This window comes from Anoplophora glabripennis, unplaced genomic scaffold (genome assembly GCF_000390285.2).
Source record: "Anoplophora glabripennis isolate ALB-LARVAE unplaced genomic scaffold, Agla_2.0 scaffold16, whole genome shotgun sequence".
NCBI classification, from domain to species: domain Eukaryota; kingdom Metazoa; phylum Arthropoda; class Insecta; order Coleoptera; family Cerambycidae; genus Anoplophora; species Anoplophora glabripennis.
Window position 1 is genome coordinate 209,584 of NW_019416253.1, and position 18,973 is coordinate 228,556.

The 18,973-nt window shown below is 33.0% G+C and overlaps 1 protein-coding gene across 1 annotated transcript in view; it reads left to right on the forward strand.

Moving 5' to 3' along the window:
* Positions 1-18,973, forward strand: part of LOC108914197 (hemicentin-1) — a 193,543-nt gene that overhangs the window by 163,429 nt on the left and 11,141 nt on the right. Inside the window, exon 4 of the mRNA XM_018719947.1 lies at positions 7,413-7,595. Coding sequence (XP_018575463.1) covers positions 7,413-7,595 — 183 coding nt within the window. The remainder of the gene's footprint in view (positions 1-7,412; positions 7,596-18,973) is intronic.

Genomic DNA, 18,973 nt, shown 5'->3' on the forward strand with positions numbered 1-18,973 from the left:
AATGCAATATTCCAATTGCGCGGATTACACGAAAAACAAGCACGGTTACCGGTATCCCTTCAGACACACGCCTTGTTTCGAGTAGTTGGTTCTCACAGTACACGTAACGACACAAAGAATACGACGGGAAGTTGGTTGTTCTGAGATATTCTTAGGAAGTGAGTAATCGCCAGGGCATTAATTCAAGCCGTTCTTTAACCAACTGCGGAATAATACAGTTCTGTATTTCATTTAGATTCAATTCTGCCGGAATATCCAACCAACAATCCCGGTTAAACAAACAAGAGTCTCTTGTTTACGCTAGTTTTATTTTAAGAGGTTCCTTTTCGTAGATCCATTCGCTGTAACCCAATTCGCCTCAAAATCCAACTAACGGCAGACTTTAGTCTAATGATTATCCTTTGTTTAACTATTATTTGTTTATATTATGCTGTAAAATGGGTTGCGAACGCAACATATTTCGTTTTCTCTTAGTTCGTTAGCCGTAAAAAGGCAAAATCGAAACATTAGAAAAAACGGCACAATAATATTTTAAGTCTGACGCTGACCTAAGCTTTTTTTTGCTCTTCACATAAAGAATAATATAAATATGGATATATTTTTTGCATTTTTCGCGTACCTACCTTTGATAAAGTACCGATACGTCTATAGCTGTATAAACTGGAATACATTAGAGTGTGTGAAAAATTACTATCATTGATATAATCTCTGAAAAGTGAGGTGTTTTCAGTGGTGTACCTCAGGGTCCAGTGCTGGGCCCTATCTTGTTTCTGATTTATGATCGAACCTTACAAATAACTGCAATTGCCTTCCTATGCAAAAGAATTGAAGCTCTTCACATATTCGTTCTTTGACTTAAAAAATGTCCTTAATCTCATCAATCGTGGTGCTTGGAATAGGAACCAGTTATTTTATATGATTCGTAGATCTTTCCAGGATTTAAATCCGGTTACTTTTCTCAAGATTTATTCGTCTGCATCTTGGGCTTCCTTTAACTATACAACAAAAATTAAACTACAACTTCCTAACGATTTTTGTAATAGAAGTCTTATACGAAGTTCTATTTTTGCGTTTTTTTTTTCGTAGATTAAAGTTCAATTATGGATCAAAATATTTTCTCTGGAACGGTCCTGTCCGTGTGCTGTATGCCAGCCGCGTAAACAAATCATCGTTTAAAGATAGAAGGGTACTTCTCAATTTTTGGGGAATTTTTCATTGCAAAAGTACAAACTAAGAAAAATAGATATTTAAAAAGAACCTGATATTTTCTTATTATAATAATTAATAGTAATTACTATCCTAAATGCATTGTTGTTACTGCAAGAGTTCGCAAACAAAACCACATTCGTAAACATCTATAGTTGCCAACTGCGTGCACTAAACAAACTTCATTAAAATATAGGACAAAATTAAATAAAATTTACCATTTCTATAGAAAATGTTGAAATTGATCCCCATTAGCGCGGATACAGGCATACCACCGACGCATCCAATTTTGGCGAATATTTTCCCAAATTCCATGTATTCCCCTAATTGTGTCAGCAGCTTCAAGTATACGGTTTCGCAATTCTTTCACCGTAGCAACTGGAGTATTGTAAACCAATGACTTCAAGTGGCTCCAAAGATAAAAGTCTATTGGAGTTAGATCTGGTGACCGGGGTGGCCATGACACAGGACCAAATCGTCCAAATCCATCGCTGAGGAAACATTTCATTCAAAAGTGTCGTTACTTCTCGAGTGTGTGGAGGAGCCCCATCTTGAAGATAAAACATGCGTGCCCGAACTTGTAATGCCATATCGTCCAATAATTCAGGCAACCGGTTCTCCAAAAAGTCAGCATATGTTGGTTCATTTAGTCGTCCTTCAAAGAAATGGGGACCCACAAGTACATCGCCTATTATGCCAGCTCAAATATTTATCGAGAACCGATGTTGAAAATGAGTTTCCCTAATCGCGTGAGGATTTTCATCGGCCCATATGTGCATATTGTGGAAATTCACTTCATCGCGGGTAAATGTCGCCTCATCTGTTACACAAACATAAGCAGGAAAGTCTACTCGATTGACACATTGCCGTAAAAACCACCTGCAAAATCGCATTCGTTGATCACAATCCGGGAGTAAAATCTGTTGAACTGGTTGCAGACGATAGGAGTGCAACAGCTGGCACCTTACGATGTGATGTACGGTACGAGATGAGGTTCCTACTTGCTGTGCGAGTCGTCGAGTACTAATTGTGGGGTCTTCGTCAAGTAAGAAATAGTAAATGCATTGTTTTCTCGGTTCATTGTAAAACTAGTTTGTGCACAAACTAAAAAATTAAGCAAAGTAAGAAATAAGAATCTCGTTTTTAATGCTACTACGCTACGTGCTACTAAACTAAACCCCAATGAGTTTAAACATCTTCCTTACCGAACACGTATCACACGCCAAAATCTGCAGTGCCTGGAGGATGGGAGAATATGTGGTAATCAATAATGTCGTACAAGTGCTCGTTAAATATTCCACAACGTTGTCTTAAATTCCACACATTTTGTGAAATTCTACTGCGATTGGCAACACTGGTGATGTGTTTAAACGCTCGTTAACAAAGCCATCAGAGTTACGATAGAGTCAGGGGTTCCAAAAATGTTTCTTCGAATTATTGTGATAAGTCAGTAGGCTGATTTTATGTGTGAGTTTCTGGAGATTATCGATTTTAAGCCCATTTTTTCTTGTAGTTTTTATTACTTCGAACACATGTACTTTTTGATTTGTAAAAACCTTTTTTACTGTAAAAATAAAGCACATAAACCGGCTCGAGTATCTTTTGAAGGGAGGTCAGGGAAAGACCGAGCTTGAAGATGTTAACTCACATTCAGCTGATTATATCGCACAAATTTTTTTCAAGTCCCACAGGACAACAGTGGGACTGCAAGCTGCCACGTTAGATATATGGGCACATGGGTATGCAGAAAGAAGGAAGGTCATTCATTCCTGATTGTATACAAATGATAGATTCCGTTGTCGTACGCGGACAAAGCCAGGCAAAATCCCTTTGTCCGGCTCGCTCAAAAATTGAAAGATCGCCGATGGGCCTAGAGTATTTTTCTTGTCCGGTGCGTGCGGTTTATAATCCTGATATGTGGGACGAATGGCAATATCTGCTCAATAAATTTCGTCCCGATACGAAAAAAATACATTATGTTTTTCAAATCCTAACTATATGATAGATGGGGATTAAGGAATAAATCTTTTGGGTTGCTTCGTAGAGAACTTTCATAAATGATTTCAAGCCACGTTGAAACAGACTATTGAAATTTCACACTGCAAAGGTGCGTGTATAAATTTTTCGTAAATATGTAAAATTTGACAGGCCTTCACTTCAAACTTGTACCCCGTCACGTTAAGGAACACGATAAAGTACTTTTAAGCATGTCCGTTACATCACACTCACTTCTGATGATATGTACTTCATATAACTCACACAAACGGTCTAAATATATCATCAGATACATTTTAATTTATCACTGGTTGGCGCTGTCGCTCCAAGACAAAACAAACAGGATCTGGAAATGACGCTATCAATCAATCGGATGATTTTATGGTCCTTACATTGTGTACTCTTCCTAATAATCCTTCCCACTATTACGTTTTACTACGAGTCGGTCGGATAAATCAATATTATAAAAAATCTACTTGTAGATGTAGAAAAACGAAAGTATGAACATTTTAAAAAATGTGATTCAACTTTATTAGGCTTAGACTAAACCGAACCAACTTGTGCTTTTTTACAATTTTGTTTTTAAATCAGATTTTATTATTAGTTTTTTGTGTTTTACTATATTTTAAATATATTAAGCTAATTCAAACGAATTCAAAAAATTTTATCAATTGTACAATGTTCTCGGATGCCAGAAACCTAAGTATCATCGAAGGAAATTTAGCTTTAGTCATCTATTTTGTTGTACAGAAAAATCGCAAATATTATGTAGAGTAAGAATTCGACTTTGCCTATTCCAAAAAACCATCGCTAAATTCAGGGGAACAATAAACATACAAAAAGAACGAAAATTGACCCGTTTTTCGACATATTTTTCCCTGAAATATTGAAAGTAAGCTCTAAATAAAACAAATAATTGTTTATTTTTTGTTTATTTGACGATTTTTCTATAAAAATGTTGATGAAACTTTGTGAACAAATAGTAAAACATATGTCAATTATACCCTAAAAATTTTGCAACGATCCACGAGATCGATCGTTTGACAGGATTGTTAATTAAGAAAATTTCAAAAAGTTTATCGCGTATCGTGGGTTTAAATTAAGATTTAGAAAGGACACACAATTTTTTAGAGATACTTGTCATAATAAACAATGATTAATACTAAAAATAACCATTTTTACACTTTTATAACCATTTAGAATTTTTTTTTAAATTTTTATAGAAAATCGTTAAATAAACAAAAAATAAAGAATGACTTATTTGATTTACGGCTTACTTTCAATGTTACAAGGAAAAATATGTCGAAAAACAACTCATTCTTCGTTCTTTTTGTATGTTTGTTGTTCCCCTGAATGATTTTTTGGAATAGGCCAACTCGGATTCTTATTCTACATAATATTTGGGAATTTTCTGTACAACAAAATAGATGACTTCAAATACAAACGCCTCGAATGCTCTATCGCCTGGACTATTAGGCTATCCTTATATTCCATAATGATTCATATTTGGAAATTCCTGCGACGAAATCTCCTCCTCTGGCAAATAGAACAGTGTGAAGAGCTTGTGGATAGACGGTGATTTGTCATCGAAGAAGGATAACGGGGGATTCCGGAGATAGTATGAAAAGCCTGGGAAGCCATCATTTTTTTTTAATATACCTACTCAAACGACACAATTCCGATTATCTATTATATTATGTCTTCGTTTTTAAATCCGTAATGTCGCTTTTTCAAGACATGTTACACCTTAAAATCCCTTCAGGGAGGAGCAGTTTTTAATTAAGTGAAAGTTAGTTCAATCAATTTTTGTCGACGTCCTAATGTTTTCAATTACAAGGTATTCTTTCGCAAAATAGATTGCCAATGTCACAGTTTCCTGTAATCAGAAAGTAAAGTACGTTCATGGATTTAAGAGATTAACTGAATGCGTCGACCTAAGTTCAGCTACTGCCCATTATGAAGTTTATTTGTCAAATGATTGTACACTAAAATGAGTGTATAATCACTTTCTGGGACCCAATGTACAAGTAAAATGAACAAATATAAGAGTGCTACTCAATCGTAAGAAAAAATGTCCTTTTGTTACTCCGGTTTCCTCCTTGTTTTCAAATGTCAATTTTGAAAATTAATTGCGGAGTTTTCTAGGGCAGAAGTAGCAAAAATCTTCGAAACAAATATATTTTTTGACGACTGTGCAGCATTTTAAATGTTAAATAAAAATGTAGAAATTAATTATTTTTGGAAAAACATTTTTTACTGTTAGTCCAGACGGTATCTGTTTCAAAAAGTATATTTGGGTGAATCGTATATCCACGGAGATTTTTGACTTTTTGGCTTTCAAATATGAAATGAAAATTTTTCAATGCTTTTGGCGGCACAATATGCTAAAAAAATTAAAAAAATTTCATATTTTTCTTCCTATTTAATTATGTATGTTTTCAAGAGTTGATTTTAGGCGAAAATGGAAGAGGAAAAAAATGTTTGTATTAAACTTTTTACAAAATATGACTAGTTACAAATCGAATGAATGATGATTATTATTGTAAAAATCGTAAAAATCGGCAAAAATGGAGTAAAAAAACATTACTTTTTAGGGAATTTTTTTGGGGTCTTTAAATTGGGTATAGGACCTTCATACTTGGCTCAAGAAAACTTCATGTTATGTAGAATCATAACACCAAATTTCATCAAAATCGGTTCCATAGATTTTTGCATAATAATTTTGCAATCCAGAATCGGGTTTACTCAAATGCACAGATGTACTTGAAATTTATATAGCGTATTACCTAGTGCTCCCTCTGTGCGTCATATTTTTTTGAATTTTTTTTGTATCTAGATTTTGAGATATTGTTGTTGAAAGTTGTTCATTTTAACATAGGTTTATATGGCGAAGATGGACGATGCGGCTCTTTTTTTGCCCATAACTGTGAAAAAAATGTGAAACAAAACTTTTCCATAGATAGTACACAGTATTATCTTATTTTGATGTAAAACTAATGTAAGTTTTGAACATAGTACAACTGTATTAATTAGAAACAGAAACCAATAATTGAATTTCTGTCTGACTTGAGGATTAACGTGGCAACATCGCAATCAGCTGACAGCAAGGAGGGAATACATTTGAAAGACTCGATAAACACGAAATTGGTTTCAAACATATACATTTTTCCTAAATCCCATGTACATTGTTATAAACAATAAATTATCCACAACAGATGTTTTTTTGTAATGTTTTTAAAAAACTAGATTAATTAAAAAAGACTAGGAAGCTGTGATATATTTATTGGAATAAAAAATACAGTTGATAAATCCTTTTAATATATTTAATGGTTTATAAAAACATCGTAATCATTACCCAACAATATTTAGGGTTACATAAAGTTTTCTTTACTTGTTTAATATAATTAGTAATACTTGAGATAAAAGCATTTGTACAGAATAACAAAGGAACATAAATATTTCTCAGCAAACTTTATATCTAAAAAATCAGTTATAGTTGCAAAACTTTTGTAACATTACTAAAATGAGTAGTAAAGTGAGTAATATTGTAATTTCTATCACAGAACCTTCAAAATTGCATCCAACATTTTCTTCGACTTGCACGAGAGATGGGCGCTTCATTTCTTTAGAACTAAATAAACATAATTCTCGTTGTTTTACCAGTTCACATGATTTACGAATTTTAAATAAAGCATACAAATCTTCGCGAGGATAATACGATATATTTGCTATATATAATAATTATATTGTACATAGTTACACACAATACATTTTTTTCCCCGAATTTGACGCTCAAATCCTAAATACCCAATTTTTTTCTTTTATTTTTATCTATTGCTCTACGACTATTTTTCGACAAATTTTGAAGCCTTTTGAATACCATCTAAAAATTTGTTTTTTTTTTTTCAATTAATTTTTGTGCCTAATGTATTTTGATTATTAATTGTTGAAAAAGTTGAATTATTATTTGATTAAACAATCCATAACTGGCAATTATCCACGTTCAAAGAAAATAATCGTTTGGCAATTGAGCATAACCGTCACATGAATTCTTGGATTGCGCAATCCGGATAAAGTGATTACAGTTCAATTTTCATAAGTGGGCGTCACTTTTATATAGAACGGGCGATCAATGAAGCGTCTGAACGACGATAAAGAATTCTCTTTGTGATGTTGTCTGTGTAATAACGTGTTTAATTACCTTTTTTCAGGATCCACGTATCCCTTGGAAGCGGCTTTAAAAAATGGCGGCTCGAGGGACCAGCCTACCACCGCCACCCTATCAATTAACCCCACCAAGGAAGACGACGATGCCGTTTTTCATTGTGAAGTTTGGAATAGGGCCCTTCCCGAAGGCAAAAAATTAATTTCGACGGTATCTCTAAGCGTTAACTGTGAGTTTTTTGTCACTTTAGTTTTCAGTTCAGTTAAGCGGCGGTCACACCGGGCGCGAATTCCTACGGAATTTGTTCGAGCGAGATCGTAACGTGAGATTAAAATAAATATGTATATTTACACATGTGTATGCATTGCAATTTGTATCCTGTCACTATTTCGTTTATAAGTTTGTATCGAGCGAAAAAGTGTTCGTACGAATCAGCATTAAGCGTAACCGCCGCTTTAAATGAACTTCATATACGTAGTAGCGAAAAGTACACACACGTATAAGCACAGTGTTGAATTTGATCTTTGTATGTATGACTTTCTGATGCTACCAAAATGGTTTACGGTGAAATACGGGTATCGAAGGACCACAATTAATGACACATTTGAACGAAAGGAACGCCAGATTTCGTATGACTTCGCGTTTACGACTCCTCAACCGGTGTAATCACCCCCTTAGTTGCCGAATCGGAAGCACACCGTTTCTCGTAAACGAGGAGTTAATAAATTCGGAGTTAATCATAGGTTAATTAAAATATTTACGCCGCGCCACAAAAGCTATCGCACCTTTCCGTAAACTAATTCCGTTTTATTGTATACAAGGCGTTATATTTTAGGCGATTCGTAAACAAATCTCAGTTTTGACGCCGCGAAAGCGTTACAACTTTTTAAAGTAAACAGAGTTAAATAGAACATCCGGTGTGTGTACGTATTATACTTCGTTGGGTAAAGTTACCAGATGTTACCTAATAAAATCTGGGGCGTGTATATTCTCGGTCTTGAACAGAACAGCTACAAACTACAAGGTATATTATAACACAATTTTTTGTAGTCAATTAATGTGATAATAATCGGATTACATTTAAGGGGGATATTATTTTTGCAATGCGAAATTAATTTCTGTGAATTGTTCTCGAATTATTTATCGATTTGTTTTTGTTTTTAATTAATGCCAAATATTTGAATATTTAACATAAGTTCTTATGGGAAAAACTATTACAATCGAATTATGGGTGAAAAAATGCAAATAGTAAGACGAAAAAAATATAGACATTTACTTGAATGATGAATTAATAGATGAGAGAAAGAAAAAAGTAGGTTACCGCACATTTCACAGAGAAATAATTTATGAAACAAAAAGTTATGACTTATTGTCCGCCAAGTAATCAAGGAGTAACGGCAACAGCGCAATAGAGTATGAATGAGGATAGGTGGCGGGAAATTCAAATAAATGTTTCGATACACAAATTAGTCGTTGCATTCAGCTTGTGTCTATTTGCGTAATTCAATTTGGAATAATAAAATAAATTGGGAAATTTTCAAATGAAGCATGTTTTTTGAAATATTTTTTTATTTATAAAGTACAATAAACTTTCAGTACAAAATATTTATACTTTGCTTCACTGCGCATATAATAATTTTATTCATTTTGATAAATTATGACATTTTTAATAGAATTTTTAATTTGAAATTAACATTTCAACCATATCAGTATATTTTTTCGAATAATTTTGACTGCAATAACATCGTATCACAGTATAATACTACATATATCAAATTGTATTACACTTTTATGAATGCAATCGCTTTAAACTCTTTTCTTATAAGGAACATGTGCATTGACAGAAGTGCATCATAGTAGTATGTTACTAATGCATGTAACTAAATCATAATTAGACTTTTCCACTCGAATCACTTCGTGATCACAATTTGTACATAATTTAAAATACGTAAAAGTTATTTGCAAAAAGAGCAGTGCATGCTTGGTGCCTTGTACTCTTATGTCAATTAGTTGATACCCTCAAACGGCGTGCGGAGGTTCTGACTCCACAATCTTCTCTCCAACAGCTTCTTTCCTGCTTTTGCTATTTTCTGTTATAATCCTCAAGCACTCCTACTTTCTTTTGGTCACAAATTTTCCTTTCTACCGACTCTGTTCTTCATCCGACATTTAATAGGTTAAAGCAATCAGCTGTGAGAGCTATACCTATATACATGACAAGGACTACCAACATACAAATAATAGACTCAGCATTCTCGTTTGCTGTTGCAAGTTTCTGTTGCAACTCATGGCATTGGGTAAAGAATAATAAATTGAAAGATGGAAATATTCGATTTTATTCAATATCTACAAGCAAGTATCCCAATCTACTTACTTTCTAGTCTAAAGAATATTTTTCTTTGCATTGGCAGCATTGATTATTGATAAGTACCAGATCCTCTTTAGAGACTTGACCTGTTTTCCTATGGTTGTTGACCTATTTAGAACAGTTTGGAATGAGTTTTTGTAAGTTTTGTACTTAATGGATATTCTTCTCCAAAAAATAGTGTATTCTTCTTCAATACAGTCTGCTATTATGCTGAAGACTTGTAATGAAATGTATTCATCGTGAAATCGGATTGTTTAGGGGATAAACTGGTGAAGTTAGTTCTTAAAAAGAGCAATATCGTAAACAACTAACACCACCAGATAGTAATTGAGTATAGAGGGAAACCATCAGCCGTAAATTTAATGGACTGTATTGTTTAGTAAAATTCAAATGGCCAATTACCGCATAGTCCGTAGCGACATAAACACATCTATTTGATTATCGACAATCGTAGGATATGCAATTATCGCGCAATTAGATTAAAACCCAGTTTTAATATAAAACTAATTTACGGAAGCTCGCCAAATTTCCCCGTAGATGAAAGTTCTAGTTAATTATTTACAAGGTTTGTTTAATTTACCGGCTGACGGCAAAGGAAAAACAAACAGGACCAGCTAGCCGGCGAATTTTTAACATTAATTGGATCGGAGCCGGGCGAAATTGGGCCCTATATCTTCCGAGTAGAACGCCGCTGATTATTAAAATGGCTTATAAAAAACGGTCTAGTTTGTGCAACTAGCTCTAAGAACGTCCAGTGCAGCAGCAGCAGCTACGAACAGTTGCAAATGAGCTCGGTTAATAATGTAGTTGTATTAATTAAACCCCACTTACCGTGTGAACTTACGTCCGTCGTGGCTTTTCTCATGGAACTGATCCATAAGGAGATGAATTATTAGCGTCTGTGTGGATCACGTAATTAATGGGAGTACCAGGTAATTATTCCCTCAAAAAAATTAATAAACAGGTCAATCAAGAAGAGGTCATTACCCAGAGTATATTTTTCCTGTAATTAGAGGAACTGGTAAACGGTGATATCATTAATTAATCTATAAGAGCAATTTGAGTAATTCTACTTTCTGATTTTGATTTTATAGCCTTAATAAAGACATAATTCGGATTTTTGGTGTACCAAATTCATTACGATTATGCTAATTTGAATACTCAACACATCCCTTGAAACATTTAGTTATGTTTGACTGTCTTGAGTTCTTGTCAGCAACTTCAATGTAATGAGTTTGTTCTGCTGAAGTAAACTTTGATTGTCACCCAAAGTTACCTTTATTTTACAATCCTGTAACTTTCTTTCATACATGGTTGCATTCAGTCGAAAAATAAATTTAAAAAATTGAAAGTTGGAATCAAAATAAATATCACAACTTCTAACTTTATCGCTAATGACGAATTATCTCTAATCCTGGTAAATTTTGGTCTTGCATCAACAACAAGAAAACACCTTACTATAGTCTCGTATGATTCTGGATGTATCTTTGATAGCTCCTAAAAAGAAAGGATTTGAAACTGCAACCCACTCCTATTTATGCAACCATGTGAGCAATATCAGTCCCTGTCAGCAAGTCTTTATGAAAGGTGGTTTCTCAAAACCCTCAAAACTTAACACCTAGAGACTTTTGATAATCGAATCAGGTTGACCTGATTTATATCGATAAGACGAATACTTTCGATCTTCTCCATGATGACATGATTTTTGAGAAACTTAACTGCGATGGTGTTTCTGGTAAATTGTTTCAACTGTCTTATGTCATGTCTTTATGACAGACAATTTGTTCAGTGACAAGGATTTAAGTCGATGCAATTTAGTGCATCATTAAAAGTTCCTCAGGGTTCAATTTTGGGCTCTTTATTATTTAACATTTATATGAATCACATACCTTCTAAATCTACTGATCAGTATCTAATGTACATTATCACTTGGAAATTATTTTTTTTGTTAAATACAGATTTAATTAAGAAAAAATAGTACTTTAAATTTATAAATTTTGAAAAAAACTAAACTGCAAATTAATAGATGCAATATAATTGTTCAAAAATAAAAAAAGTGTTACCTTTAAAAATTTACTGTGGCCGTCCTAATCAACCGATTTTTTCTATGTAACAAAATTTTCAAGTATCTAGATGCTTTATTCGAAGCTGTGCAACATTTTGAAAATTCGAAAAAATTTTTTGAAAATTTTTTCAAAAAATTATTTTGCGAAAACTGTCAAACCGATTTTAATGAAATTTGGTGTGTTGTTTTATTATACTCTAAAGTTTTTTTTACCAAAACTGGAATGCCCTCGGAGCAATTAAAATATTGTAAAAAAATTATCCAAAAAACTTGATTATTTTGCCTTTTTTTTCATTAATTATTGTTAATTTGCAACATCGGTAATAAATTTAAACAATTTTAACGTACAGTATATTGTGCAAAATTTAATTCTAAAACTTTTTTCCTCTTCAATTTTCTTCCAAAATGCATAGATTCCAAGAAATAAGTAAAATAGGTATTTTATTAAATTTTTTAAACATTTTTGCAATTCCTACACATTTATTATGTGAGTTGTGTGTGGTAATCCAGAAAAAAATTGCTTACCCCCTCACAACCACCTCAAAACAGCTCCGCCCTGGTTTACATCCCCAAGAGTGATTAGTAATCCAGTACAAGGTTGATATTCCCGACACTTGATGACTGTCTTTCTGTGACGATACCGAGTAAAATTGTTAAATATTCAATAGGTTAGATAACAGACATGGCGTCCTAAAAGTAATGCAGAATTTGAATCGTAAGCCATTTTCATTCCGACCTTTCCAAATTACATATTTCCTTTTTTTTATCTCATCTTGTCTGATGACAACTTTATGACTCTAAATCTGCATGTATTCGTCTTAGATTGTCAAAGGCAGTCAATTAATTAGCATGCAATAATAATTACTGTTGATGACTCAATAAAAAAAGAGAAAAACTGTTTATAAGCGCAGATAAAATAACTTATCATGACATTTAAGATTATCTATTAATAGCGTAAGTGACGTCGCATATTGCAACTAATCAATTACTTTACAGGAAGGTTAAACTCATTATCAAAGTATTTTAAAATGGAAAGCACTTTTCAAGGAAATCCTTGACTGTCGAGTCGAGTACGAAGTTTTACGTTTTAATTGAATTAAAAGCAGCAGCAGCATCGATATCGGTACTTAAAAATAGAAATCGCAGTCTGGATTCGTTTCAAGTGTAAGCATTACTTACTAATCGCGTTTTGCACGTTTCCTGGCAAGTGGGGTAACTTAAGCTTTCGCTGCAAATCGTGTAAATTATTCATTGATACCACAATCACGATTATTGCATTTCGGGGTCAGGCTTATACAAAATATTTCATGTTGGTGCAATGCCACAGCGTTGAAATTTTCATTATATTGGTCTGAGATGCACCTTACTACCTGGATATACTAGTATGTGTATTCAGGTATCACGCCAAACTATGCTTTTTAGATTTGGAAATTTACTATTGACACACAATGATCCAGACAAAGGTCGAAGTTTTAAATTTTAAATTACCGAACAGTCGTAAATCTTATTCAGGTGTTCCTCAAGGTTCCAACTCGGGTCCGTTACTGTTCCTGTATTTTATTAATGATCTGCCAAAGATCACGCGTCATTTTACAAAGTCAGGAAGTTTCGTAGACAGACTGTCGCTGTAGAGATTAATGCCTGGTATTTGGAGTAACAGCTTTTTGTTTTCAGTAATTTTACCTTTTTAACATGGCAGTTAAGAAACAACTAATTTTAACCCGAACAGTAGACGTACTATCGACAGTCGTTATTAATTGGTAGTGGCAAATACGATATCGTCTAAACCATCAGTTACCAGTTTCGAGGCTAGGTATAAAATCGGACACAAAATCCAGCGGTAATTAATTTTTCAGCAAATCATAAAATACCCATGATGTATCCGCTATGCGTGAATTACCCGCCGTTTCATTTATCACGGCGGTATCAGGATGCCTTCTGTGCAATAAAACAAAAAGCACAAAAAACTACATACAGGCGATTTATTCCCGAACACAATAAAATCGCGTTATTCTAAAAGTGAAAAATAATAGTCATTAATTATGACAATAAATACGGAAAAGGGAAACCTTTGTTGGGGAAATAATTGAGAGTTCTATACGTCGGGTTTGATTTAATCAGCAACACGTCGAAAGATGCTAATTGCCTGGATTGTAATTGGTGTTTTTATTTGCTATTTGAACGTAATTTGTTCGGCTAACAGCTAACTGCAAAGCTGTAATTATTTACATTGTGAATACTTGAAGTGTATAGAGTCGGTTCAAGATGATTTACTCTTTGTGGATGTTAACGTAAATTGTTTTTCTTAACTTTTTTCTTCACAAAAAACCGTTAAACTTTCTTACCTGGCACAAAATTGGCCACGACTGACGACAGCATATTTCTATCATACACTTGTTTAGTAAACTTAAAGAAGACCAGACGTAATTTTATAACAGTTTTGAATTTATTGGCCATGAAATACGCTGTCGCAGACACAAACCAGATTATTTTACGATGTTATTAATAAAAATGTAATAATTAATTCCGTTTATGATTGGAAATATTAATAAAGTAGTTGAAATATTACGAAATTCTTGTAAACGTTGTATTGAGTAAAATTAGGTATCCATTTATTATCTTTTGGTTTTTATGTATAATTAATAAATGTAAATATTTAAATGACTGCTAAAATATACGGACTGTGTATAAAAGACGATATAACGATTTTGTTTTATGTGTGTTACTTAATATCATATTATTTCTAACAGTAAACATAGTTAAATTATAGTAAAGCCATTACTTTTGAAAATGTTTCTCAAACTAGCTAATTTCTAAAAAAGTAAAATCAGAATACAGAAATAAAAATCCTTCGTCCGTACTAAAATTAGAGAATAATTTCATCATACGAAGTAAAATTGCAATAATATGAGTCCAATTTTATTGTCAGAAAACGTGAATTCACGTTGTAATAATGTGCGTTTTACTTTATTGGATTTAAATAAACCCATATCCAAAATGCATTCAAATAATTTGAATTATTCTTTTGTATCATTTGTCGGCCTTAGTAAGTAGTAGTAATAATTCGAGAATAATTCACAAAATTTGATTTCTCATTGCAAAAATAAGTATATCAATAATACGAAATCGGCTACATTTTTCCCTTAAACCTACAATTGATGGAATATTTTGTTTAACCAGACATTTTCGTAGCGCTTGTACAAATAATTTGTTATTCAGATCCACTGTGACCTTATTTAAAAAGTATTGAAGTTAAGGATAAAAGGCAATATTAAAACAGTACAGTGACTTAGATGACTAGAAAATAAAGCAGATGTTCTCTCAAGGAAATCAAGTTAGAAAAAATAGTATGCACCAGAGAAAAATGAATCAAGGCATTTACCAAGATAAGAATGATCAAAAATAGAAGGTTGCAATGATGTTGTTTTTGAGAAGACAATAGATACAATTTAATTTGTTACAGCCATGACATTAATGATAAGATTTTACAAAAATTTGAGACTACTCTATAATAGTTTCGAAAAATTATGCGGTGTTGCCGGATTTATTAAAAATATTAAAATATCGATTTTTGAGGTTGTTTTTGACATTTCTTCTTACTTATATTATATCATTGAAAAGCCAAAAAAATGCTCTATTTGCTCAGCTTAAAATTCAACATGGCACCCATAAGAAAAAAGAAAGTTGATGATGGTTTATTGCAACCGAAATATGATAATCAGGATTTATAAAAAAAAAGAAGCTATTAGAATAGTGGTGCATCAGTTCTTTTTCCGTAATAAAATGCCCACAATCGATAAAGTTTTAACAAATGTGCGAATGAAGATCCCATGCAGCTGGCTCTCATTTTTCAGAATAAAGCTACTAAAAGTAGGGTTCATCCTTTTTGCTGTTTTTCTAGCAATATTTCTAATGAAACTATAGACTTCCTTATATAGCTGAACGCAGAAAAAAAATATCTTTCAGAATTGATAAAAAAAATATATAGTGTGCCATTTGAACAAAAACAGTTGACTATAACAATTTTGACATATGTTACCATGGAGACGATCTAATAATGTCATTTGATAGAGTTTTAGCGGCGATTTAAAGATATTTAGGTTTATTATAGTTATTTGTTAAAATAAAAGAGATACGAGGCCGCGAATATCAAACTGAATCACCCGGTATAACGTCTGTGTCATAGATGAGATGGCAAAGGAGAAAAATATAACAGTACTCAGGCTTCCCCCATATCATTGCGTACTTAATCCTATTGAATTGATATGAACACAAGTAAAAGGGTGTGTTGCATCAAAAAATGTAACATTGAAGTTTTCGGATATAAGAAAAATATTTTTTGAGGCATGCAGAGAATGTGTTGACCACACCATAAACAAAGTTGAAAAATTTTTTTGGGAATTGGATGACATTATGGAAATAATAGTAGAAGCATTGTTTGCTAATGTTTGCACTCACAGTAGTGATGATGATTTAATTGATATATCATCAAGATTAATACAAGTTACCTATATTGCATTTTATTTAGAGATTTTCTAAATATTTGCAACTTTCAACTATATTTATTTTATATTTTTCGTTTTGAACTACCTATATACTATTTATTTACAAAAATTTCTATGTTTTCATTGTTAAAAGTGTTTAATTAAATGATTTTTATTTTTACTCAGAAACTTTAATTTTAAAAATGTAACAATATTTTTCTATATCATAACTTGGTATTCACTCTGATAACAATTGGTGCGTTTTATTTTCACTTACTACTTACCTTACACCTGAAGTAATTACACAAAGTAAAAAATTTAAATTTTACGCAAAACTGCCTCTTTGGAAGTACGTTCATGTGTATTTGTGCTTGCCTAGATTCAACGAATAGAGTTTAAAATATTTAATGTTTTAATGAAAACCGCATATTACAAAATATTTGTTACTGTGACGTTGAATAACCTAAATTATATAAATTCTCTGCCATTATTTTTAACAAGAATACATTTCCAATTGCCGTTACAAATCCCAAAGTTTCCTTCGCATTGCTCTAATCCGAAATAGGCAACCATACTAACATAAGGAACTGAGGAGTGTGGACTATAAGGAAATATAGGATTATTATTTCGTTAAAAATTATATTACACAAATGCCAGAACAATTAATATGATGATTTCGAAATATGAAACAGAAAACTCATATAAAATATATCTTTTGTAAATAGATAGCCATGGCCGGGAAAACTGAATTTTATATTTTCATCAATACAGGGCTCGTAGTATTTAATTAAGGATCGTTTCTTCGATTTCCAAATAAACAATGAAGGTATCATTATACATTCCCGTCCTCGCCACTTTGCCTAATAAGCCTGCTTTAATTATTCAGCCACATCGATCCATTTGTTATAGCTAGAGCTAGGTAAGTAAATATAATCTAGTATTTCCGACCAAATGCAGCGGAACCCGGCTTGGGTAATACCGAAGACCTAAAGCAAATGATAATGGCAATCCCGTGGGATGGGTATAAATGGAATTCTGATTTATTTGAACGCTGTGCGTCAGTGGTAACTTTTTAAAAAAGCTGTTGTACTTTGGTACACGTTTGAATCGCCCATTTATAGAGGGATTCTTCTGTAACAGTGTAACTGTAAAATTTATAAGAAAATGGTTTTAATAAAAGTTGCCTGGAATCATGTGGATCATGTAAAAAATATATTTTTAGATTTACAAGGTGTTTTATTCCGCGCGGGCGCTACATAACTTTGTTATTTTTAATAACGTGTAAACTTTGCTTTTTATAAATCCCCATAAAAAGAAGTCGCAACTTGTCATATCTGGACACCTTGAAGGCCAACTCACTGGTCCCCCGTGCCCAATCCATCTGTTGGGAAAAGTTTCGTGTATAAAATGACGAACCGAAGCGGTATTGTGAGGTGGAGCACCATCATGTTGCATCCACATTCTTCGAAGTGTTGCTAAATGGATGTCGCCTAACAAATCTTCTAGACTGTTTGTTAAAAAGTTTAAGTATACTACTCCAGTTAGATGCTGGTCAAAAAAGAATGATCCAATGACATGGGTCCCCAAAATTGCTCCCCACACGTTCAAAGGCCATCGTTGGTATGAGTTGTCCGGAATTGGTGAGGATTTACTGTGTCATTATAATGGCAATTATGACTATTAATGAAACCTTTTTTATGAAAAGTAGCCTTATCGGAGAACATGACCTGTTTAAAAAAATCATCATTTTGATTTAACATCTCAAGTGCCCGCTGACAAAATTCCGGTCTTCGCTGAAAGTCTACTTTTAGTAACTCTTTAGTAATATCTAAATCAGAAATATCTTTGTTTGGCGTTATACAACATGTTAAAATCACGATCCATTATTGGAACAATCTCAAAAACACAATAAAAATAGGTTACAATAAAAATAGGTTACTTGCTTTCTGGAGAAACACTGGAGATGCTACTGGCAATCTCCGGCGATTCTCCGGCGCTTCGCCATAAGTTTCACTAATGCGCATGCTTGACTGAGCTGGCGATCGACTATGTATACGGGCATTAGTGTAATTGGATGCGATGATGATGTGCTGTGCTGTGAATTTGTAAAATTCTATGTATCGACGTTGTATTAATACAATTGCAAGGCCTTCTTAACGCTGTTACATAGCTACTTTTTCGGACTTTAGAAAAGAACCTGATTTTTCCGGAAAACTGTTAGAGATAAGTATGGACAACCTTATATCAGTCGAAAGGGCATTCAATTTTGCATTCACCCATGACAATTAATATGGGTCATTCCATTTGAGAAAAAAAGTTTTTCAACTCGTAAAATTATTAAATGTAGGTGTCAGTATTTCCGAGTCTGAATAACGTACACGTTTTTCTCACAGATGACAAGATAGAGTAATTTATGCCAAAACAAACTCTGAAAACTGCAGGTTTCTAACTCTTACGATTTAGACGCTATCTGGCCTCATTTAGAGAGTTGAAATCGTGATTTTTTTTTCAGAAACAACTGATTATCTCGAAAACGGTAAGTTTTAAACACCGTGTACATTTAATAAACTCTAGCTAATATTAATCAAGGAATTCAAAAACGCAGTAATACACAGGGTGTTCAATTTAAAACAACAAAGTTATGTAGGGCCCACGCGAAATGGAACACCATGTAAAGCTAAAAACATTTT